Source organism: Mangifera indica, chromosome 16, assembly GCF_011075055.1.
Source record: "Mangifera indica cultivar Alphonso chromosome 16, CATAS_Mindica_2.1, whole genome shotgun sequence".
NCBI lineage: Eukaryota > Viridiplantae > Streptophyta > Magnoliopsida > Sapindales > Anacardiaceae > Mangifera > Mangifera indica.
Window position 1 is genome coordinate 11375222 of NC_058152.1, and position 25478 is coordinate 11400699.

Sequence of the window (25478 nt, forward strand, 5' to 3'; positions counted from 1 at the left end):
AAGATATAACTTTACGCAATCGATAATAATTTTTAACTGTTGTTGATATTATTTATCAATATTTTTATAATTTATCTTTATCAAATTCTACTAAAATAATATTTTTTTTATACATTCAAGTCAATCTGAATTACTTTCATATCAACATTAGTACTATTTAATTTAGTTTCTAATTGCATCAGGTTGACCTGAATTAAATTTTATGCTAAAAAATTTAACCATAACTCGAGCTAAAATCTTTATTGAATGCATATAATTGTAATTATTCATATTATTCTTGATTTTTATATACATATTTGAATAAGCAAGTAATACATTATGTTCATGGTTTTTGATAAATAAATTAATATCCACCTTTCCTTTTATAATACTATTTTTAATTAGAAAATTACTTAATCTTTCATACCAAGCTCTAGAAGCTTGTTTTAAACTATAAAGTACTTTTGTGAGTTTAAAAACATGGTTTGAAAATTCATGATTTTCAAAATTGGAAGGTTGTTTAATACATACTCCTCTTATGAAAAACCATTTAAAAATGCATTTTTAACATCCATGTGAAAAAGTTTAAAATATAAATGACTTGCATAAGCAAGTAATATTTTAATTGCTTCTAATCTAGCTACATTAGTATAAGTTTCATCAAAATCAATACCTCTCTCTTGAAAGTAGCCTTGGATACTAGTCTAGCATTATTTCTTACAACAATATCGGTTTTATCCACCTTATTTCGATATACCTGTTTTGTGCTAATGGTAGGATGAGTTATTAGCCTTTGGACTAGTTCCCACACTTTGTTTTTCTCATAATGATCTAATTCTTCTAGTATAACCAATACCCATATTTTATCTTTAAGAGTTTCATCTATCTTCTTTAGCAACATTTGTTACAAGAATGTTAGAAATTAACATGAGTTCCTTAATACAACTATTGTCCTCACTCATTGGGGACAATCTCTGATAATCTTTCCTTTTTTACTTCATCTTTCACCTTTGGATATGCGAATTCTCTTTGTAGTCCTTAAAATTACATGAGTTGATCTTCTTGTTTCTTAACCTTATTTTGATGATTTTCTTCTTATTCTATTGAGATAAGTCTTTGATTTATAGATCCTTTATGAGCTCAATAACTTCATCCTCATTTCTATTATCAAAACACTTAAAAGATTCATTAAATAACACATATATAGATTCTTTAACTAGAAGAATTCTCTTGTTAGGTAGAATAACCTAGAAAAATTGCCTCATCCATCTTGACATTAAATTTTTGTAAGTTATCTTTACCATTGTTTAGCACAAAGCATTTACATCCAAAGGGATGAAAATATGCAATATCAGACTCTTTCCCTTTGAATGACTCGTAAGGAGTTTTCTAAATGATTGACTTAATCATAACCATATTAATAAAGTAACATAAAGTGTTGATGGCTTCACCGCAAAATATTTTGACAAATTATACACATACAATATGATCCTAGTCATTTATACAAGTATCATATTTCTCTTTTCAACAACTCTATTTTTTTGAAAGGTTCTAAGTGCTAAAAAATTGTTCTTAATGTTATGCTCACTACAAAATGATTCAAAATTTGAATTTTCAAATTATTTGTCGTAATCACTTCTGATAGTTGTAATTGCATAACTACTTGGTTTTTCAATTTCCTAACAAATGGAACAAATGCATTGAATGCATCACTTTTATAAGCAAGAAGCAAAAGTCAAGTAAATCTTGAAAAATCATTAACAATTACAAAGCAATAATGCTTTCCAACTAGACTTATAGTTCTAGATGGTTCATACAAGTCCATATATAGAAGTTGAAAGGGTCATGAGGTTGAAACACAATTTTCAGGTTTAAAACAAATTCTTGTTTATTTATCCTTCATACATGCATCATCCTTTTTCAAAACCAATTTAGGCAAACCTTTACTAAATTTGTTTTGGAAAGTTTTTGCATAACATCAATGCTTGCATGTCTTGATATTTTATGCCATAGCCACATGTCTTCTTTCTTGGTTGACATAAGGCATAGGTTTCTAGATGTAGTATCATGCAAATCTATAATATACATATTTGAATATTTATGCCCAATGATCTTGGTTTTCATTTATAAAGCCAAATCATAAATAATATAAGGAAACAACAAATAAAAATAACCCTATATTAAGAAATAAAATCTCCCTAAAATGAAAAAAAGATCAATCCAACAAGGAAGTGAGAAAATAAAAACCAATACTAAATATTACAATAAATCCCTCAAGGTTGTCCTACATCAATAAGCTTCTGACGCTTTACTCAATATTTGGATCGTCACAAGCAGAATATATAATTATCAGTTACATATAGTCAATGCTAGAATCAGTTCTGTCAGAACTACTGAAAGTTATTCATTCATCGAGGATAGAAAAACTGATTTACATGTGGAATTTCAAGCATGGACAAAAGACTTAGGTTCGATTCCACACTCTTGTAAATATGATTGTATAAATACATTAACACTTTCTGATATACTCATCTTTAAGTGAGAGATTTTGACAATGGATTGTTTAATTTGTCTCTCTAGAGTTTATCTTTTAAGTGGTCAGACTTTGTTAAATGGGGTTCTTTGTTACAAAATAAAAATTCTATGTAAAATTTTCGTTAGTTTGAGATCCATCCTTACCATTTAATATGTTATCCATTTGTTCAAACATTCTATGTATCAATATCTCAAAAATATATTAGAAACAACCATAATTTATGGATGTTTTTAAAATTAAAATAAAGATCAAATAAAAATAATAAAAATAAAAAGATGTGTGTAATTGTCAACCGAGAGCATCTCAACGAGGGTTGAACAAAGGAAGGAGATGACCTCTTTACAAAGTAGGGTCCAAGCACCACAGAATGTCCCAAGAGTGCTTACACATCCATCCACCACCTTCTCCATTTGCATTTGCATTGCCTTTACTTGTAATGTCAACTTATACAAGATCTTAATTATTCTATTGTTGGCATGGATCGATGTTCAATTTAAACGAGCTAAACTTGAGTTGAGGTAATCCTAGCTTGAGTTCATATCAAATGAGTCGTTAAAAAATTTTCGACAGAGTCATTTTTTCTAATAAATTTTCATTTTCTACCATGATTTTTCAATTTCTTTAATGATTTTTTTCTTTGATATCACCTCTAATGCTTTCTAACAGCTTTTTTAATGATTAACGATCAGTTTGAGTCAGATTTTCTAAATTTAAGCGGATCTTTATTCTAATTCAATAATTTGAATCCATCCCGTAATTAATTATTTATTGTCTACTTAATTTTTAATTTAAAATTATTTAGTCATATTAAAATATATATATTTATATGAATAAATTCATAAAAAACGCTAAAAGTATAAAATTTTTCTTCGTATCTAACACTTTTCGAAGGATTCTCCGATGACTTACTATCAACTCAAATTGATTTTCTAAAATTGAATTAAACTCAAATTGATTTCCTTTCTAAACTTGAATATAATTATTTACTTCATTTATATTTCAAAATCACCATTACAAAAATATAATAAAAAATTTGAGGGGGATAGACAGCCCCCACTCATAGTGTACAAGATCTTTAATGAACAGAGTTTGAAACTATCACCGGACTTTTAATGAACATGTGGAAGACTGCGTCTAACCAGTAACCAGACCCCTTGTGAAGTTAGTTTGGTTTGGTTCATTAGAATCTCAGATACTTGTCGTTGACCAAGAAAGTCTCTGTGTTGGACAAGATCACATTGCCACCCCCAAGTATATAAATGTTATGGTCCCTCAGTAGTTTGCAAAACTAACACTTAAACCACTAAACTATGAATTTTCCACAAAACATATGTACCACAAAAGTCATTTGCATGATCCATGACCATGATTGTGGTGGTCAATGATAAAGAAAGTCATTGCCTATATCATTTTATAATTAGTAGATGCGTGAATGAATTCTGATATTTTCTACCGTCTAAGATAAATTATATGCAAAAAAAGATAAAATGATTAGTTTATTTCATCAATTAAAAAATCTATATTCACGATATATTGTAAGTCTGACATTATGTTCATTCTCTTCTTAATTTCAGCTTCATGTTAACAAAGGAAGATTTCATTGTCTGAGATCATGCCCTGCCTACTCTTTTCTCTGATAAATTCAAATGTATAGCCAATTTTCTTCAAAGAACAATACCCAGGCTATAAAGATCGAGGGATAAGCAAAAGTGTGTATGCAACTGTTTAGGTGAAGAAGAAAATTCAGGGATCAAGTGAAAACAAAGCAGGACACACATCTATTCCCCCTAAGAGGAATTAGGAGCTAACTGCAGAAAAACTATAAAGGGTAAAGTGCTTCTCTCAAGGCCTAGAGCTTGAAGTCTAAGAAAGATTTTAAATTTGCTGAATAAGTATCATAAATAGTAAATCAACTACCTTTAACTGTTTTATCTCTTTTGTTTTTCTTTGACTTTCTCCTCCTCTTTGTGCTAATCCTTTGTACTTATAAGATATAGAGTTAAAATTGCTTTCAAATAATAGATCTAAAAAGCCCTGCCATTAGATATTGGATCAGATTTAAATGAATCTTTTGAGAATTTGGTGAAGAACTCTTTTTATACTAAATGATAAAAAAGAAACTAGAATATGATAGCAATAGAAAATGTAAGAATAGAATAACAAAGAAAATGGATTCTCATTCATAACAAATATTTCATGTAAGAAGGATGAATAAGCTAGTTTATTTAGCTCCACATTCCTTATTCTATAGATTTACTTTGAGTGTTTATAATTCAAATACAGTTCATACGATTTTATTCATATTTTAATTGAATTAAAATCTAATAATTATATTCTATAAAAAAGCTATTTTTTGGGTAGGCAGAGGGACTAGAAAAACCATATTATTGATGTCAAAAAGATCTGCAATGCTGTAATCCGCAATTTTGAGCACAGGTAAGATTAGTTGTTGCTATTGAAACTAGTTGCTATCCATAATTAATCCAGCTGATATATGCCTAACAAAGGCAAACCCTTTTAATCCCACTAAATACCATTCTACTCTTCACCCACCGATGACAATCCGCCCTTGCAGCGTCAACATTGTCAGTGCTAATTTTTGGGGAGATGTTATTAGTTTCCTATATCTGTGGGCTTTCCGGTTAGTTTGTACAAGATTAGGGGTTTAGAAAACTGTCCCTTTCGCTTTATGCTGTGCATGCTTTTGCTGGGCCCAAAAGAGGCGCAGCACACCAGCTTCTCTTTCTATCTGCTTGTGTCGCTGCACTTGAAAAGATACAAGTGAGATTTAATCTTGTATTATGTATAAAATTTTATATTTATTTATATATAAATTCATGTTGAAAAAAGTACACAAAAGTAGGCACTTAAAGTAAGATATTCATTCAACAATCTTGTCTCTCGTAATCTTCATTCCGTTTGACTCTTATCTTGACATGGGATGGGACCATCTTCCAAAATAAATGGTGTCGTATGGTTTTTGGTTAAAAATGGTGGATAGAGAAGGTTTCATGTTGTGGGTTCGAGAGTAAAGTTGTGAAACGTCATTAATGGAGAAATGGGTTCTTGCTCTTTTCCTGGTTTGGCTGATTCTGCTGGTGCATCCTTTGTCAAAGATCGCTGCTAACACGGAAGGTCCTCACTTTTCTTACTTTGTGCAATCGTTTTGATCTCTTGTTATTATAATTGTTGGGTTTGTTTGAAGAAATTTGTGTAATTTTAGAGTTTTTTTTTTCTGTTATTGATGATGAGTCTTAGCCGATAAATTTATTGATTCTTGGTTTTTGGTATTGTATGAAGAGATTGATTGATATAAATGTTAATTTGGACGGTGATTATGGCTTAGATTTTCTTGTTATTTTACATATATGGTCTTCACTTTTACCTTACTCTATGCTATAATGAGTCTGTTTAGGTGATGGAGAATTTGGTTATTTTTGTTATATCGTGCATTGATCTGGTATTTTCAACAAATTAAGCTTGTAGAAACTTAGATGATGAAGTTGTAATGGAGGGAGCTAGCTTTAATGTCTGGGATATTGATAAAGAGAATATATGTATGTACTAAAAGTCAGAATCATTTATTGTTATGAGAGTTTCATTTTGTTTTATTGCACATCTATTCTGCGTTTTGTCATTTTTACTGTTTCTCGTTTTGTGTTTGATTGCTGCTTTTGCGTTTGATTGATGGAAATTCTTTTGGCTTGTCAAGATTCTATTCTGAACTTATTATCTATTGCTTTGGATATGGTAAAACTGCCTACTTCATAGAATATAAGCTCATTTGAGTAATTGTTGCTTTTTGTATGAACAGGTGATGCTTTGCACAACCTTCGCTCTAATTTGCTAGATCCTAACAATGTCCTGCAGAGTTGGGACCCTACGCTTGTCAACCCATGCACTTGGTTTCATGTTACATGTAACAATGAAAACAGCGTTATAAGAGTGTAAGCAACTCCATTAATTAATATCTCTTTTATGACCACATGTGAGTGCCAAGAAGTTCCTCAAATCTCTTTTTGTCTTTGTTAGTGATCTTGGAAATGCAGCATTATCTGGTGAACTGGTCCCAGATCTTGGCCAGCTTAAAAATTTACAGTACCTGTAAGTCATTATTAGTTGATAAATCATGGATTTGCTTAGATGGGCTATTCCTGCATTCCTTTCTGCTCTTTATGATTGCATCACTATTTGTTACATTGACTTAACCGTAGCTGATGGAGTGGGTTCTTTTTATAACCTCAGTTGATCTTTTCATCTTTATGTGGCCAGTTGTTGTTATTTCAAAACTAAGTGGTGTACCAAAGCTAATACTTTCCTTCTATGGATTGTTACAAATATTTACATGACAGGGAACTTTATAGTAATAACATAACTGGGCAAATTCCTAGTGCTCTTGGGAATCTAACAAGTTTGGTGAGCTTGGATCTTTACTTGAATAGTTTCACTGGTCCCATTCCAGATTCATTGGGCAAGCTGATGAAACTGCGTTTCCTGTATGATCACTTTCCCTTATATTAAGATTATTGTTTAGTTAAGGTCATTCCTTTTCTTTGTTTAGTTCTTTATTCTAAGTTTATTGTTATCTCAGTGGCTCTAACTTTATGCACAAGTATGCAGCATACATATAGATATGTACTAATTGTTTTATGTTGTTAAGAAGATCAGTAAAAGTGAAATGTCAATCATGTCTTGGTAATTTGGCTGTGAGACTACTATTATAAAATTCACACTACATTTTGGATATGTTGAGTATGTGATTATAAATCATTTCCAACATTTTTGACTAAGAGTTTGATCTTGTTAGCCTGATTAAAGTGAGTTAATGCAAAAGGAAAGAGAACAAAATGAAATTTGTCAATGAATTTGGCAATTCAATATTGTGGTTAGAGAAGCCCGTGAGTTCATCAGAACAAGAACTATATAAATATATTGATCTTTTCCATTACTGTAATTTAAATAAAATCTAGTCTTTTGTTGAGTAATAGATTCCAAATTTTAGTAGACCACCATATCATGTAAAATATCTCTATGCATTAATTGACAGCAAGGAAAGAGTTTGAGTTTGTGAGCCTTAGATTAATTTAAAGGTCAATATTGATTTTTTACAGGTTAATTTTGGCAAAACTTTCACAACTAGCTGATAAATTCATCCTACTTACTGGAAATATATAGCTTGCACTTCCATGTACTGACCTGCTAATCTGGACTTGCTGGTTCTTCTTTACAAGGATAGTTTGCATTTCAATGTATGTTTGGAAATTACTTGTGTTTTCTTGGGCATTCTGGATCATATCAATATTATAGAACCTTGCATCCAAAAGCAGAAGTTTTGTAGATGTTCAACTGGATGATCCTTAACTTGCTAATATTCCTTACAAAATTGTTGCACTTAATCTTTATTTTATTTTATTTTTCTTTTTGGTGTATATGCTTGCTTGCACTTGTATGTATATGTGCTAAATCTGCTATTAATAAATAATCCTTGTTCATATTATAACTTAAACTTTTTTCGGATGTCTGTGTATGGATAGCCGGCTTAACAATAACAGCCTATCAGGCCCAATACCTCTATCTTTGATAAATATTACAGCCCTTCAAGTCTTGTGAGTGCCCGAGTAATATATTTTCTCTGTTATTCTTATTCCTTTTTGCCATCAGAATTTTTCTATGATGATGTGACATTCATTTTCCAATGTTGGCTGCAGAGACTTATCAAACAATCGCCTATCAGGGCCTGTTCCAGACAATGGCTCATTTTCACTTTTTACTCCCATCAGGTTTTTCATTGATAAAGGCTATAAGCAGTATTGTTGTTTTATTTATAGTTTTGTTTTCCTTGGATGAATGGTGCAGTGATGAAATAATGGCTTGTTTACCATTGCAGTTTTGCGAATAACATAGATCTGTGTGGCCCTGTTACTGGGAAGCCTTGCCCTGGATCTCCACCGTTTGCTCCACCACCTCCATTTGTTCCAACTGCAACAGTTTCTTCTCCAGGTAGTTGCTCATACCACTGGTGACCTAAGTTTGCTATTATTGTTCTTTTTAAGATTATCATTTTTCAATATAAAATGCTGTTATGAAAGTAGATACTGTGTTGTTAGCATCTGACCTGGTAATGTAACTTCTCTTTTAGTTACATTACATATTCTCAGTTTTGCATTAAAAAATAATAATAAATGGCATTAAAGTTTAAACGTGCTTGAGAGAGTAGTGTATTTGCTTTCTGCTCAAACTTACATGTTAGGGCCAATTTCATTTTCACAAACATGCATTAGAGGACTGAACTTCATTGTTCAATGTCATTTCAGGCAAAAATAGTCCGACTGCAGCAATTGCTGGAGGAGTGGCTGCTGGTGCTGCTTTACTTTTTGCTGCTCCAGCTGTTGGTTTTGCATATTGGCGGCGAAGAAAACCACAAGAATTTTTCTTTGATGTACCTGGTTAGTGTCAAATCTCTGTAAGGAATTCACCTTGATGTTTGATTGGATTGCATTTTTACTTGGTGCATGTTTTCTCAGCTGAAGAAGATCCAGAAGTCCATTTAGGGCAGCTGAAAAGATTTTCTTTACGAGAATTACAAGTTGCAACCGATACTTTTAGCAACAAGAACATCCTGGGTAGAGGTGGATTTGGTAAGGTGTACAAGGGTCGCTTGGCTGATGGCACATTGGTGGCAGTGAAAAGACTTAAAGAAGAGCGGACACCCGGTGGAGAGTTACAATTTCAAACGGAAGTGGAGATGATTAGCATGGCAGTGCATCGGAATCTCCTGCGTCTACGTGGTTTCTGTATGACCCCAACTGAGCGACTGCTTGTTTATCCATACATGGCAAATGGAAGTGTTGCATCATGCCTAAGAGGTATTGTTAGTTCTTACTATATTTGCTTTGTGTTACTTAATATTTCAACTCTAGCTCAGTTGACTTTTCTATAATTGGTGAATTCATGATGTTGTTGTTATGTTCCTGCAGAGCGGCCACCATCAGAGCCACCCCTTGACTGGTCAACTAGGAAGAGAATTGCAATTGGTTCTGCAAGGGGTCTTTCATATTTACATGATCATTGCGATCCAAAGATCATTCATCGAGATGTGAAAGCTGCAAATATATTGTTGGATGAAGAGTTTGAGGCTGTTGTTGGTGATTTTGGTTTGGCTAAACTTATGGATTACAAAGATACTCATGTCACTACTGCTGTACGTGGCACCATCGGGCACATCGCCCCTGAGTATCTGTCCACGGGGAAGTCATCAGAGAAAACTGATGTTTTTGGTTATGGTATTATGCTTTTAGAGCTAATCACTGGGCAGAGAGCGTTTGATCTTGCTAGGCTTGCAAATGATGACGATGTTATGCTGCTTGATTGGGTGAGAACTTTATGCATTAACTCAGATCATTTTTCCATTACACAAATCGTAAAGTATCTTGCTTTTTACAGCAAATTTTTGTCATACTTGATTTGACATGTGTCTGAATAATTGTCAGGTTAAAGGGCTCCTAAAAGAGAAAAAATTGGACATGCTTGTTGATCCCGACCTGCAGAACAACTATGTTGAAACTGAAGTTGAGCAGCTCATTCAAGTAGCACTTCTTTGCACACAAGGCTCCCCGATGGATCGACCTAAGATGTCTGAGGTTGTCAGAATGCTTGAAGGTGATGGCTTAGCAGAAAAATGGGACGAGTGGCAAAAGGCAGAGGTAATTAACCATGACCTTGAACTTGCCCCGCCTGGAAATTCTGATTGGATCGTCCACTCTACCGACAAACTTCATCCTTTCGAGTTATCAGGTCCAAGATAACCTTATAGTTTGATCAGGTACTTGTCATTCATTCTTCTGTAAGTTTGTCATATAAACAGCTTATCACTAATCATGCATATAAATCCTTTCAGGGTTTAATTCAATTTAATGCTTATCATTGAACAATCTAATGAAATAACTTCATTTGTGACCTGAAAGAAGTTGCTTATTTTGGTTTTCACATAACTTGTCCAATCAAATGATAGTTAAATTTCACATTATAGTACATTATATGTCTTAAAACTCTTTTAATAGTGTAGACTAATGTTTTTAGACCCCAATTGGGTGGTGGTTCGGTTAAAGGGTCAATCCATGGGTCGATCGATTGGCTAGTGACATCTCTATGATTTAACCAAAATTTTATAATGGATTTTAGTTTTGCGATGTTAGCATAATGGTTGAACAATCCTAATATTGAAACATAGTTTGAAACTATTTATCATGTTCAACCTCAGGGTAATTCAATCTAATGGTTAAAATGTGTTTTGATCACGACTTAAACTACATTTAACACCGATTCTTGATTGGATTAGTTGGATTAATAGTAAACTTAATAGTTCGTGTCATCAAGTCATGTTTTTGTTGTGTTTGTTTAGATTTCAAGTCAAAGATCTTTAATTCCAATTTGACCCCAAATTCAAACGTGTCAAAAATTTTTAACTTTAACTTAATCTTTTAATATTTAGGTCGATCCAACACAACTTAAATTGACTTAAAATTATTTACTGTTTTCACTATCATAAGTATTTTTAGCGTTTTAATTCTTTTACCAAACTTTTTCAACCTATTATTAATAAAAACACATAGTATATTGTTTTGTATTATTTACAAATGGTTCAAAATTATCTGTCAAAACATTTGAAACACGTCAATGCGAAGTTTGTCATCCTCGACATGTTTTTTATGTCCAACATTAGTGAGGTGAACCATTTTTCTTACCATCCAAATTACTCTTTTACTAATAAATAAGAAAATAAAATATTTATATAAAAATCAAGAATAATATAAGTAATTACAATTATATAAAGATATAACTCTATACAATCGATAATAATTTTTAACTGTTGTTAATATTATCTTTTAATATTTCTATAATTTATCTTTATCAAATTCTATTAAAGTAATATTTTTCTATATATTCAAATCAATTTGAATTACTTTCATATCAACATTAATACTATTTGATTTAGTTTCTAATTGTGTCAGGTTGATCTAAATTAAATTTTGTGTTAAAATATTCAACCATAACTCGAGCTAAAATCTTTACTGAATATATATAATTGTAATTATTCATATTATTTTTTATTTTTATATAAATATTTTATTTTATTATTTAGAAGTGAGAACGAGATTTGGTTAATAAGATTATTAATGTGTTTTGAAGGTCTTGATATGTAATTTTTAGACTATTTATAAATTTGATAAAATATTATATTATATATTTTTATTAAAGTAGCTTAGAATAATTTGGTAAAAAAATTAAGACATTAAAAACACTTAAAAGAGTTTAAATAGTAGACAATTTCGAGTCAATTTGGGTTGTATTAGGTTAGCTTAAACATTAAAAAGTTTCATTAAGGTTGAAAATTTTTTACATAATTTTAATTCAAATTGAGTTATAGTTAGAGGTCTTTGACTTGAAACTTATACTAACACAATATGAATATGATCCGATAATATAAGGTGTTAGACTTAACCCTAAGCAAGTGATGCGAAAAAAATGACAATCAGTAAATTTCATTCTCTAAACGAGAAATATTAATCTGTTAATCGAGACCCAAACTATCACTTTAAAAAATGATCACTTTTGGAATAGATGCTTTTCCAGAAGAAATGTTTGGATTCAAGCTTTTATCATAATTAATAAAATTCTAATTTATCTAATATAATAATTATAAATTCGATTATTATATTTCAGACTATATCCGTTTGACCAACTCAGGCAAGGGTCCGGCTAAAAAAAATTAGCAATGATTTGTTTATATTATTCAAAAATATTTAGAATTTTATTGAAGATTAAAATAATAGAAAAAAGCGAAGTAAGGGTATTTTTGGAATTTAGAAATACAAGTAAGCCCAAAAGTGTCCAAAAAATTCTCAACGAAGACAAAACTCACTTTGTGGTCAAGACAACTCCAAAAGCTTGTCAACCAATGACAGCCCTTAATCCTACCCCACACTCATCTCCAAAGCGCCACGTGTCCTTCTAACCACCACCCCTTTCCCTCCTTTTATTTATTTTCTGATTTTTCATTTCTATTTTGCTCACTCAATTGTCTTCTTCTACCTCTCCTTCTTCCTCCTCACTCTCACACCACAAACTCACAAACCCACTTTGCATTCTCTGTGAAAATCACCATCAATGAAAGATAGGGCTAGGGTTTCATAAATTTCACATCTTTAAGCAAAAAAAAAAAAATTAATAATGGCTTCTTGTTCTGCTTCTTTGGCTTTGCCAGAACTTAGCTTTTCACTATCAAAACCCTCTTCAATTCGCCGTATTTATGTCTCAAAACTCTCTCTGTGTAGACCTTCTTGGGGTGGAAGTTGTATAAGGTATCAAAGATTGAACCTCGGTGGTTATAGAGCTAGAATTCAAGCTGTCAAAGAGGAGAATATTGTGGTTGAGGAGAAGAGAGAGGATGAACTAGTCGAGGACTTGAAGGGCTTGGAATTCAATGGAAATGGAAATGGGGCTGCTACCAGAAGATATGATTTAAATAGTAGTTTAAATGGGTACTCAAATGGGAGTCTAGTGAAGTATGTGAATGGGAATGGACTGGCAGTGGATGCGGAAGTGGTGGGAGAATTTGAAGAGGGAGAGTTGGTGGATGAGTTGAAGGAGAAGATGAAGGAGGATGAGAGGAAGAAGAAGGTGGAGGAGATTGGGAAAGAAGAGGCTTGGTTTAAGAAAAGTGGGCTAGAGAAACAGATTGAGGTATACATATTTTTTGTTGTGAATTGTTACATTATGTTGAAGCTAATTATGCATTGTTTTTGTGTGTTGAAGTAACCTAGATGAATAACTTAGTTCCTGCAGTCGAAGGATTTGATAACAATGTACTTGATCAACTTTGTTATCATTAAATTCAAATGCTTAAGTTAATTGGAAATTAACAAAATAAAAAGGAAACATGAGAATTGCTCCGAGTGTCTTCTGATGGCTTTTAGTTAGGTAGTGTGTAGAAGATAACAATGCGTTTTATATCAGTTTAGTGGAACACTATCTTATGCCAATGCATATTGCAGGTTTCTGTTGCACCTGGCGGTCGTTGGAGTAGATTCAAAACCTACTCAACAATACAAAGGACCATGGAAATATGGGGATTTGTTCTGACATTTATCTTTAAAGCATGGTTAAACAATCTGAAATTTACCTATCGGGGTTAGTCAGTTCTTGTAGATTGAGCTTTAGTTATCATTATAATGTAACTTGACTTGACTTAGATTGAATGCTTTCAATATTGAACAATGTAATGACTTCTCTATTGGCTAAAGAACATCTCTAAGTTTATTGTCCATGTACATATGTCTATTGGTTGAATGAAAAGAGAGGATTATCTTGATATTCTGTTGTCACTTCTGGTACTCTGTACTTAATTGTATGAATATTTTTGTACACAGGAGGAATGACTGAGGAGAAGAAAACCCTTAGGAGGAAGAGCCTCGCCAAGTGGTTAAAGGAAAGTATTTTGAGATTGGGTCCTACATTTATCAAAATTGGCCAGCAGTTTTCAACAAGGGTGGACATCCTTGCTCAAGAATATGTCGATCAGTTGTCTGAACTTCAGGTTAACTTTCTTTGTTTTTAACTGCAAACTTATAATGCTCCTTGAGACTGCTTACTTCTTTCAATTGTTGTATAACTCTACTACTCAAATGTCAACTATAACTTTTTTCAGCATGATCCTTCAGATGAGTTGTATGTTATTTATCTCTTCCCTGACAGAAAAGAAAATAGCTAAATATTTTCTGTTCAGCTTTCATAAGACTGGCCTGTTGGCCTACATTTTAGATTCACCAGATATAATGAATTGTCATTCATTAGAAATGTAATATTAAATGTTGCTATTCTGTGGTAATATTCAAATTTAAAAGTTCTTAAAATAGTATTGTCTTTCGTCAACATGTGTTATCTTTGAAGTAAGTAATAGCCTGAAACCACGGAATATCATTGGATGGAGGTGCCCAAGGTAACTAGTTCCAGATAATTAGTGTTGAAGAAAGTTTGTTCTTTTTTGTGCTACCAATAACAAAGCTTTTTTGCTAGCATAAAAGCCTGCAATCTAGGAAAGAAGAAAGACACTTGGAAAGTAGACTGAAAAAGCTACTATATTTGTCATGGCAAGTAGTGCTAAAATATAAGATTGTTTTTACTTTGATAAGTATTAATTCTAGATTGCACCAAATTTATTTTCCTGAAGGTGAAATGATAATCTCTGAATTAAAGCTACCAAGCACAGAAAAGAAACAAAATTCACTGATTTTGGATATGATTTTGCTTCATTGTCATGTTGTTAGTAAGAAGATACAACAGGATACAATTCATTTCAGGATAATTAAAATACATATTCTTGAAAGGAGATAATTATGTTGAGACTTATTCTTTTGAGTGTACATTTTGTTACTTAAAACATGTCAATAAAAAAAAAAAAAAAGGTTTTAAGCCAAAAGATTTTCATTGCTAATCATTTTTTTATCCTTTAATTCCCCTTTCTAATTTAGGACTGATATTACTTTTTTAGCTTTGTGAATTGAGCTTCACTTTTTGTTGTTTGTCTTCTTTCTCTAAGAGGCTATGTGTATATTTGGTTTAATGCCTGTCTGTCTAAAATTATTGATGCTTAAAGCCCGTAATAAATTACTGACTTTATGCAGGATCAAGTTCCTCCTTTCCCTTCAGAGACTGCTGTATCTATAGTTGAAGAAGAGCTTGGAGCTCCCGTGGATGATATATTTGATCGTTTTGATTTTGAACCAATAGCTGCTGCTAGTCTTGGTAACTTTGATTTCCCCTTGTATGCTTTCTGATTGGGAAAATTCTTGAATGTGACTGCAATCAGATTAAGTGTTCTGAAGTTTTGTAATCATCAATTGAAGTAGCCAAATATTTTTCTTTCTTCTCCAGGTCAAGTGCACCGGGCAAGATTGAAGGGACAGGAAGTTGTTGTTAAAGTGCAAAGGCCTGGTCTCAAGGATCTCTTTGATATTGATCTTAAAAACCTGAGGGTAATTTATTTACTAGTTTAGAACTCTATCTCTATGGTCATCCCTTCATCATTAATGTACTTTCTGGCACTTCAAAGTTGGAACTTAAGTTCTGGCATATAATGACACAGACCCTTGTTGTATATATTTTACTAACAGGTAATAGCTGAATATCTTCAAAAGGTTGACCCAAAGTCAGATGGTGCAAAGAGGGATTGGGTTGCTATTTATGATGAATGTGCAAGTGTGTTATATCAGGTAGGATTTCCAATCAATTGCCTTGACACTGTGAAGATAAAAGAAATAGAAAATTAAAGGTTATCTACTTTTGTACTTATGAAAGTCTAGTGTCTACAATAACTGAAGCTTTCCACTTAGCTTTCGTAGGGAGTTTATTCTTTTTACGTTTTTAATGAGTTTTTCCTATAATATATTATGGTCGAGTTATATTAGAAGATTGTTAGGCTGGCCATGCTTCAAGAAATGACATGTTGATAATGGTCAGTTCTATCTGAAATGAGAATGCTTACATGCAAGAACTGTTAAATTGAAAAGTCAGGAGTAGTTTTCCATAGTTTAGTGTGATGAAAGTAGGTGGAACCCTCTCATGATTAAAATAATTTTGCCCATTTATTGCTTGAAGTTATGAGTACTTCAGTTTCTATTAGTGAGCTGAAAAACATGTAAATAGATAAGCCCTTAATGTTAGTGATAGCTAATAGAAACTAAACATTTCCCAGGAGATTGATTACACCAAGGAAGCTGAGAATGCAGAACATTTCGCTACTAATTTCAAAGACACGGATTACATAAAAGTCCCAACCATAATGTGGGAGTGCACCACCGCGCAGGTTTAAGCTTTGGAAATATTCTCTTTCATTAATTCTTTTTGAGCTCTCATACAATATTTCATTGATTTTTTTTTTTTTTGTATCTCCCTGTAGGTTCTGACAATGGAGTATGTCCCGGGGATCAAAATAAACAAGATACAAGCTTTAGATCAATTAGGTGTTGATCGGAAAAGGTTAAGACAATATCGAAAATATTTCTGTGTGTTATACTATCATTTTACTCTATACATGCTTTCAGCGGTACTCTTCAAATTGAGAGAAAAGAGTTAACGTTCTTGTCACTTGTAATGGTCTGCAGGTTGGGTAGATATGCTGTTGAATCTTACTTGGAACAAATCTTATCTCATGGTTTTTTCCATGCTGACCCTGTGAGTTTCCACTGCTTGCCTGTTATTTTTGGTGCTAAATAAATCTGTAACTGTTATCTGACAGTTTACTTTTGTCATAAATTTGTGGAATTAGAAAATGAAGCCTGAACTCATAGCAGAATACTCACACTGCACAATAATTTTGAGCAAACCATTTGACCCCTTAAGTAAAAATAATACTATTCATATTTGAACATGCCCCTTTATGTGCAAGACTGTAACCCCAGATACAATCACAGACACATATCCGACTTACTATAATCTGTTATACATATGATCATTAGAATAAAAGAGCACCAAGTCAGCTTGGCTTTAATACCATGTTAAGTTTTAGGTCAGAAATAAATAATGATGCAAGTAAATGGATTTTCTGCTGCGAACTTGCTGTGTACTCCTTGTTTCATGATTACATAATGGTCTGATTCACACTGTTGCGTGACATGGCCATTTTATTTATCTTTTTCTCCACATCATACAGCATCCTGGAAACATAGCAGTAGATGATGTGAATGGTGGAAGATTGATCTTTTATGACTTTGGCATGATGGGAAGGTGCTCTCTAGACTTGGTGTTGATTTGTTGGGACAATTTTTTTAGTTAATTTTCTCTGAAGTTTTGTGTGCTGACTTTGATTTGCAAATGTAATTTCTTTCATGGCACCATGCAGTATTAGTCCAAACATTAGAGGAGGTCTTTTGGAAACCTTCTATGGAGTTTATGAGAAGGATGCAGATAAGGTGATTATCTCCCTGTATTATTTGTTCTGCAAGTCAGCCTTTATTTACGTCCCTACGGAAACTTTTACCGTAATGCAGGTCCTTCAAGCAATGATTCAAATGGGTGTTCTTGTGCCTACTGGAGATGTGACAGCTGTAAGAAGAACAGCTCAGTTCTTCCTAAACAGGTGCTCTCATTGGAGATTGAAAAAGTTTTCATGTTCTTTTCAAATGCTCCATCTGTTTTTAGTTATTGCCTCATGAAAATTATTATAAAAGAAGCTTTTATGCTAATGATAATATTCAAAATAGTTCACATAATTGTTGAGAGAATTTGTTAGATAAAGATTAAATACTTATCCCCTCTTTTCATTTTTTCCAAGAAATAATATCAAAGTTATGCTCAGGGAGGTTTTAGCACTTATTTTATATTTTAGCCTCTCTTAACAACAATCTTATTCTTAGCCTATGGCTTATCAAGAGGCTGCCAGTTAACCTGTACTTCAATCTTCCTATGATTGAATGTGATATTATAACTTGTGCTGCTATAAAATGTCACAGCTATGCATAGATCCCCTTTTTCCTTGGTTTGATTGGACGATTTTGGTCCTGCAACTTTGTTCCATTTGAACCCAATTTTATAAACAAATTAAACTGAGAAGAAAGAGCCAACATACACAATACAGCAGCTCCTTTCTTTCAGTCAAGAATTTCTGTGTTCATGAAATTCATAATCGAAATATTGCAGCTTTGAAGAACGCCTTGCTGCGCAAAGGAGAGAGAGAGAAATGGCAACAGCAGAACTTGGATTCAAAAAGCAACTGACCAAAGAGGAAAAGATAGAGAAAAAGAAGCAACGTCTTGCTGCTATTGGTAATTGACTAGTGTGACTTGTATGTTAAAAAAAAAATAGTATGAAAAATTATCAAGCCTTATGAAGACCAGATTGTTTCTTGTTGGTGTTAAGATTGTTGGAGTAGGTAAGTAACTAATTTGTCAGATTACAGTCTGTCCATTACATATGAAGAAGATTAGTTATTGTAAATTAATTTCATAAATGTGCTAAAAGCTATAAACAGACCGGCATTAAATTCATAAATGATGACTGCACATATGTACGATTAGCTTGGTGATGTGTTACTAAATTGTGTTGTCTTCCTCAGTTTAGTTTTCTTTTCTGAATTTTGAGATACTCAACCTCATTGTTAAGGATCAGTTGATCATGAAATATATGTTGATAGTATACAACCTCTAGGTCTGTAGATCTCTTCGATGTGAGGTTGGTTGGCGCTACTTGCTACTCACAGCTTAGTTGCAATCTGCAGGGGAAGATTTGTTAGCCATTGCAGCAGATCAACCTTTCCGATTTCCAGCTACATTCACATTTGTTGTAAGAGCGTTTTCAGGTGTTGTATGAACCTATGTGGATTTGTTGACATTTGTTGACTGCTTTATTCAACAATAATCTCAGAATAGTAACTTTCCTTGTTACAGTATTGGATGGCATTGGGAAGGGTCTTGATCCTCGGTTTGATATTACTGAAATTGCAAAACCGTGAGTGTTCAAGATGACACTGTTCTTTCTAATTCTTTTCATTTGAACTTCTATAAACTTCTCCAGCCTTATTTTCTTGGGTTTATCTGAAATAAATTGCTTCTTTTTGTAGCTATGCGTTAGAATTGCTGAAATTTCGTGAAGCTGGTGTTGAAGTTATCTTAAAGGCAAAACATCTCTGCCTCTACTGTTATTCGATATACTGTTAAATAAGGTTCTGTTTTCATTATCTATCATCTAAACATTACAGGATTTCAGAAACAGATGGGACCGGCAATCCCGTGCATTCTACAATTTATTTAGACAGGCTGATAGAGTTGAAAAGCTTGCAGAGACTATCCAGCGATTGGTAGGGTTTGGTATTACTTTCTGCACTTTTAGTTTAAATGGTTTATATTAGTTGTGTTGTCAATGTGAAGCTTAAGTTGATTTCACCAACTTCTTTGAACAATATTTATAGGAGCAAGGTGATTTGAAGCTTCGAGTTCGAACCTTGGAGTCTGAAAGAGCATTTCAACGCGTTGCAGCTGTTCAGAAGACTGTGGGGAGCGTAAGTCCCAGCTCATTGTATTTGATTAACTTATTCATTTGTTATGAGCCAAAATAACATATCTATGATTATTTCTTTGACTGTTCAACAGGCTGTAGCTGCTGGAAGCCTGGTTAACCTTGCAACAATTTTGTATCTCAATTCTATTCGAGTAAGCTATCCATTTTAACTTCTGATATTATGCATTGTTTTGCCTCTTTGGCTTTTCATCCGTACCTAACATTCAATTTTTTTGGTTTTCTACTGCAGACGCCAGCCATTGTAGCATATACTGTCTGTGCGTTCTTCAGTTTCCAAGTTCTCATCGGAATCATAAAGGTCAAAAAATTAGACGAACGGGAAAAATTCATTACAGGCACTGCTTAGCCATTTGGTTAGTAAATCTCCTTGTGTCTTGTAGTCATGCATCACCCTGGAAACATGAAGCATTTTTACAGATTTTAATGCTTTCTGCAGACTCACAGCCAGCTGCAATAATGGAAGTTCATCTCATCCCACACTCTGGTTACAACGAAACTTCACAGCCTCTAAAAAAGAAATAAAGATGAGATCTAAATACGTTCCTCAACATTAAACCAGGGCAGAACCTCTGAACCTGGATATGCGTTTGAAGGGTTAAACACGACAAAACTAGGAACTTTTGTTATTGAAATAGAGTGAATTCTTGAAATGTAGTAAATGAGTGTCTTAAGGCCTTAGTGTAGAGTTTTATATATCTAACAATCCTGTGGCCAGGTTTGGCAAAATTTGTGTAGCCACACCCATTGTTATTCTGCAAAATGAGTTGTCCATGAACTCTGTATAATGTTGTAATAGGTTTTTTTTCCTTTTTCTCTTTCTGTAAAATCTCTTTGTTAGAAATCCAATTTCCATTAAAAATAGAAGCCAATTACAGATGTTTTAACTACAATCTGTCATGGGCTTTGGAGGTTCGGTACAGCAGGACTGCTTGTCCGACACTCCGAGTAAATCTACGCCCTTTCATAAGCTTAAAGTCACTAGCTTCGTATTGTCTTGCAATCATATAATAATATATATAAATGTATATTTATTTATGTATTTAAATAGATACGTGTAGTATTGTTGCTTTTATTTAAAATTAAGGATGATGATCCTATCGACTACAAAAGTTGTGTCCTTTAAGTTAGTATTAATTGCCAAACCACCCACAAAATTGATGAAGCAATTCTTGAACTTTAGCATCAGAATTATTGATCTACAAAAGAATAATTAACAAGAAAATTGAATAATGCTAAGCACATAAGTCAAATAAATATTAATAAAGAAAAATATAAATTAATTATTGATTAATCAGATTCCACAAGTCATTTTCAATTGTAATACAAATTAATTATTAATTGATTAATTATTATAAAATAATCTCTTACACACAAATCATGTTCACATATGGATCGAATATATATGTTTTCGAATGTTATGGCATAAATTCATGGGCAGATATGATGGACTAAAAATTAGACCTGACAAACAAGTGAGTCGGGTCAAATGTGGGTCAGACTAGTACGAATGAAGGTAAAATGTGTACAAGTCAAAAACAAATCGAGTTATATGGGTAATACTTTTTAAAACCTATATATGATACTGTAGATACAGGTCAACCCATGGGTTACCCATTAATATCAATTTTTCACTATTTTTCTTTTGTTTTTATTATTTTAATATATTCATTTCGTAGTTTTTACTATATTTATTTTCAACTACGTAAGTATTTCTTAAAAGAATAAAAATTTATCTTAAATTATAAAAATATTTTTTATATATTTGAAGAATTTTAGCATTCAACGTGAAATAAATATGTATAATAAAGTGTTTAATGCTCATATTCTTTAAATTTGTTTTCAACACAATAAATTCTTTAATTTTAGGATGAATTTAAGTTTATTTCATGTCAAAAGAAGAGAAAATATATAAAATTTGTATTGGGTGTGTTGCAAATTTGATGTTAAAGAGAAAAAAAATGAATAGGAAAGAAAAATGGGTGCCCTGCGAGCATACTTGATCAATCGGCAAAAATTTATTATCTATAGGTACAAGTCTAAAACAGTTACTGATCCAAAAATCTAAAATTTATGCCTATTTTTAAGCAAGTTATCCACGAGTTATACAAGCAACCACCCATTTTGTCAAGCCTACGAAACATTGGATACTAAATGCATTGAAAATTTTGTGTGAGAGGTCTCCCAATTTGATCAAAATGAATCTTTTACGATCCCATTAAAAAATTCTATTAGGGTTATCTTGGCTCCCTAAAGTTTAAGATAATATTAGAAAAATCGTCAATAATCGCCCATCAAATTTGAAAAATTCATGCCTCTACAATTTTCTTCTCTTTAACTATGAAATCCAGTGGTCAAAATCTAGAGAATCACAAGATGAAAGAAATGATCTTTTATATATATATATATATATATTTATTTATTTATTTATTTATTTATTTATATTTTTAAAGTCATTTACCGTAATTTAACCACCAAATCTAATGGTCGAAATTAACATGATCAAAAAAGTTAAGTGTTGATTTTATGAAATGTGAGAGGGGACACATGATAGTTTCTAATGTTTATGAGGTTTTATTGATTATTTCCTAAACTAAGAAGCCATTTGAGCTCGACTTGGCTAGTCATGGCTCTAATGCTCCAAAAGTCAAGCCAATTGACCCAATTAAGAAGATAATCAACAAACAATAAAACTATATACTCTTAAAATTAGTATCAAATTAGGTACTAACGATGATATATTGTTATACAATTAAATAATTTTAAATTAAATATAAAATAATAACTAATCATATAGTTATAAATCATTGTTGATACATAGATTAATGATATTCATTATAAGTGTACATAATATTACTTATTATCAAATTGTTAATCCTTATGATTTACAAAATCCAAGGACGACAAGGGTAATTTTGAAATTTTAACAAAGTTTAGGGCTTAAAAATAACGTTAATCTTTTTAGAAATTAAAAGATAACCCAGTTACCGTATCGATATGATAATTGGTTTTAAATCAAAGAATTTAAAAAATTGAATTTTTGTAATAAATTGTGGTACATATGTAGAATCAACATTCTCAATAATTTTGAGAATTTTCAAAACTATATATTATAAATAATATGTATTAAATAGTATCGAATTAAATTAGAATATCTTGATCCCTTTATAAAAATATGAACTTCCACATTAGAAAGTGACTTAAAGTTTGTTTAAACATAAATAATTAATTAAACATAAAAGCATAATATTTATTTATATTATAATCTGTTTGGTCCACATGTTTGGATAGGTTTCCTTGAATCAGCTTTTTAAAGTTTATTACTTTCCATTTGGACCCCTCTACCAAACACCACCTTAGCTGGCATTTGGGTGATTTTCTATCATAATTCTTCCGCGTATTTATCTTTTATTATTTATATTATTTTATTTTATTTATAAAAAAATAAAAAAATTTAATAATATTTTATTATCGATAATGATGTAATAAATAATATAAAGATAATCTGGTTACTACCTCTATCTTAGATATTAAAATATTATCAGGTAATATTGATTTTATTATAATTATATCTTTATTTATTAATTTTTAGGATAAAAATAATTTCATTTTCAATTAATATAACAAATAATATAAAAAATATTTTAAAATAATTATACCAAGGGCATTTAAATTAAATAATATACAAGTGTTTTTTTATTACCTCTAATCAAATACAATAATTATTTATACCTACTCGTTTTTACCTAATAATTTATACCCATTAATTATCAAAATAATCTATCTTCCAAGTAATCTTTTAATTTTGGTAATAAAATATTTCTCAAACCAAACGCCCCCTTAAATATTTATTTATTTATATATTATGAATAATATTAGATGTACAATATTTTTATATTAATGAGTACAAACAAATTGATGTGTCATTATGTAATTAAATAATATAATTATTTATTTTATATTTAATTTAAAATAACTCAATACTTTTGTCTGTTTATGAGTAATTTTTTATTTTTTTGATAATTTATTTTTTATTACTATTATTATGTTTTTAGTAACATAACGAATAATATATAAGGGTGAGATAATCTTATTATCATATCTATGTTAAGTGTTAAAATATGACAAAAGTAATATTAATTTTTTAATAATTTTATTTTTTATTTATAAAAAAAAATATAAAAATACACCTCTTCAATTAAAATAACAATTAATATAAATAATATTTAAAAAAATATTAATAAAAAGATGACAATTTGAAAACAATAATTTAATTATTTGACAACTTACAAAAAAATCCTAATATATTATTAATATAGGGAATATTAAAAAAAAATAATTTTTAAAGATATTTAAATAAAATAATTTTTTAATAATTTTTTAATATTATTAATAAAATATAAATTAAACCAAACACAACGAACTAGTATTGATATTATGATACCCGGTCAACGTACTCAAAGCACTTTTGAAATTGAAACTATAACATTAAATTATTCACTAATTAATCAAATATTATATATTTTCGACCATTTGGATAATATTAGGAGAGTCTATTTTGTTGTGATTAAATAAAGTAATAAAGTTATTAAATGTTAAACACATCTCTTTAATGTTATTTGGCATGAGCTTTGTAATCAGGGCTGGATTCGAGTCCGACTCGAGCTCGGCTAAGGCCGGCTCGTTTCAGGCTTGAGTTCGATTCGATTCGATTTGATTCGTTTTTCGTTATCAAAACGACATCGTTTTTAATATATATTGATCAAAACGACGTCGTTTTGTATAAAAAATTTTTAAAAAAAATCTACTGAGTCAGCTCGAGCTCGGCCAAGCCCGGCTCATTTTGGGCTCGACCAAGCTGAGCTCAAACTGGCTCAGCTCGAGTCCAACCCTATTTGTAATGTGCAAGGAATACACGTATTATATTTTTTATTATTTATGACAAACAAATATAAAATACAAAACAGTACAACATAAATAGTTCGGAGTTTCCGGTTTAAACTGAATTTCTTTTGCATCATTACTCATATTTTTTATTATTTAAACTTTTAAAAGTTTAAAATTTTATTTTCAAATCTCTAATTTGTTCTACCTTATATAAAACTATACAGTAAGATTATAAATTCGTGCTACCTAAGACTGTATATATACATGTACATATATGAAATACGGATATAGAGATAAGGAACAACATTAACTCACCAAATTGTTGGCAGAATTGTGAGCACCAAGCACAAGTTCCTGGGCAATATCCTCTTTGCCACCATGAAAAAGAAGAAACATGAAGAGGAGGAGGAAGAAGAAGAAGACAAGAGCCAGAAAGTGAAAGAAATTATTTGGACCTCTCATAATTCTGTTGAAGCTATCAAGTTTCTTTCATTGCACAATCTCCATATTGAAAGTAGAAATAAGATAAATATTATATTAAATTATAAGTTTATTTGTATGAGAGAAATAATGAGAGTTTTAAGCTCTCTTTTGACCTGTCTCCTGATTCCTTGGCAATGAGCTCATGCCTCTAGAAAATGGGTTGGCTAATTTGGTGTTTTATAGCTCAAAAAATATTAGATAAATAGAATAATTTTTAATTAATTAAGTAATTAATTATTTAAAATATAAATTATTTATTTGTATGATAGAGGGACAATGGAGTTGTAACATGTTTGGTCTACAGTACAATTGATTGTTCACATGACTTAGAGCGACCGGTTTGATCAAGATTTAATAATAAATTTGATTTAACTATGGTTAAAATTTTTTTTAGTTATCAACTCAATTGACCCAAGGTTAAATCAACCACTAGGATGAAGCAGTTTGATCATCATGCTGATGTTATCACGATTAAATTTTTTTGAAAAAAATTAATTTAGGCATGTTATATATAATTGTTATA

At 31.3% G+C, this 25478-nt stretch overlaps 2 protein-coding genes across 3 annotated transcripts; both read left to right on the forward strand.

Moving 5' to 3' along the window:
* The first annotated feature begins 4068 nt into the window (after window positions 1-4068).
* Window positions 4069-10546, forward strand: LOC123198783 (somatic embryogenesis receptor kinase 2-like). Of its 2 annotated transcripts, XM_044613554.1 has the most exons (12): window positions 4069-4343; window positions 5522-5650; window positions 6330-6462; window positions 6548-6619; window positions 6868-7011; window positions 8050-8121; window positions 8224-8295; window positions 8403-8515; window positions 8830-8961; window positions 9040-9381; window positions 9493-9887; window positions 10006-10546. In XM_044613554.1, exons 2-12 carry the CDS (start codon window positions 5566-5568, stop codon window positions 10318-10320), a joined length of 1875 nt encoding a protein of 624 aa, XP_044469489.1. In that variant the 5' UTR covers window positions 4069-4343; window positions 5522-5565; the 3' UTR covers window positions 10321-10546. The 2 variants fall into 2 exon arrangements, with proteins under 2 accessions (XP_044469489.1, XP_044469490.1); XM_044613555.1 differs by lacking the exons at window positions 4069-4343; window positions 6868-7011 and having other exon boundaries at window positions 4693-5650.
* Window positions 10547-12575: 2029 nt separating this feature from the next.
* LOC123198784 (protein ACTIVITY OF BC1 COMPLEX KINASE 8, chloroplastic) lies at window positions 12576-20399 on the forward strand. The gene is made up of 21 exons (XM_044613556.1): window positions 12576-13258; window positions 13570-13705; window positions 13945-14111; window positions 15199-15319; window positions 15449-15549; window positions 15688-15786; window positions 16269-16379; window positions 16473-16552; window positions 16678-16747; window positions 17226-17299; window positions 17415-17484; window positions 17563-17651; window positions 18212-18336; window positions 18789-18869; window positions 18958-19018; window positions 19131-19185; window positions 19269-19367; window positions 19479-19568; window positions 19660-19719; window positions 19818-19941; window positions 20025-20399. The coding sequence occupies exons 1-20, from the start codon at window positions 12746-12748 to the stop codon at window positions 19932-19934; spliced, it is 2319 nt and encodes a 772-aa protein (XP_044469491.1). The 5' UTR covers window positions 12576-12745; the 3' UTR covers window positions 19935-19941; window positions 20025-20399.
* Window positions 20400-25478: the final 5079 nt, after the last annotated feature.

Coding starts and splice junctions, on each gene's coding strand:
- LOC123198784 (XM_044613556.1), top strand. CDS start 12,746: ATGGCTTCTTGTTCTGCTTCTTTGGCTTTGCCAGAACTTAGCTTTTCA. Junction 14,112..15,198: donor ATCAGTTGTCTGAACTTCAG/GTTAACTTTCTT, acceptor GACTTTATGCAG/GATCAAGTTCCTCCTTTCCC. Junction 19,569..19,659: donor TTCAGAAGACTGTGGGGAGC/GTAAGTCCCAGC, acceptor ACTGTTCAACAG/GCTGTAGCTGCTGGAAGCCT.
- LOC123198783 (XM_044613554.1), top strand. CDS start 5,566: ATGGAGAAATGGGTTCTTGCTCTTTTCCTGGTTTGGCTGATTCTGCTG. Junction 6,620..6,867: donor CTTAAAAATTTACAGTACCT/GTAAGTCATTAT, acceptor TTTACATGACAG/GGAACTTTATAGTAATAACA. Junction 8,516..8,829: donor TGCAACAGTTTCTTCTCCAG/GTAGTTGCTCAT, acceptor ATGTCATTTCAG/GCAAAAATAGTCCGACTGCA.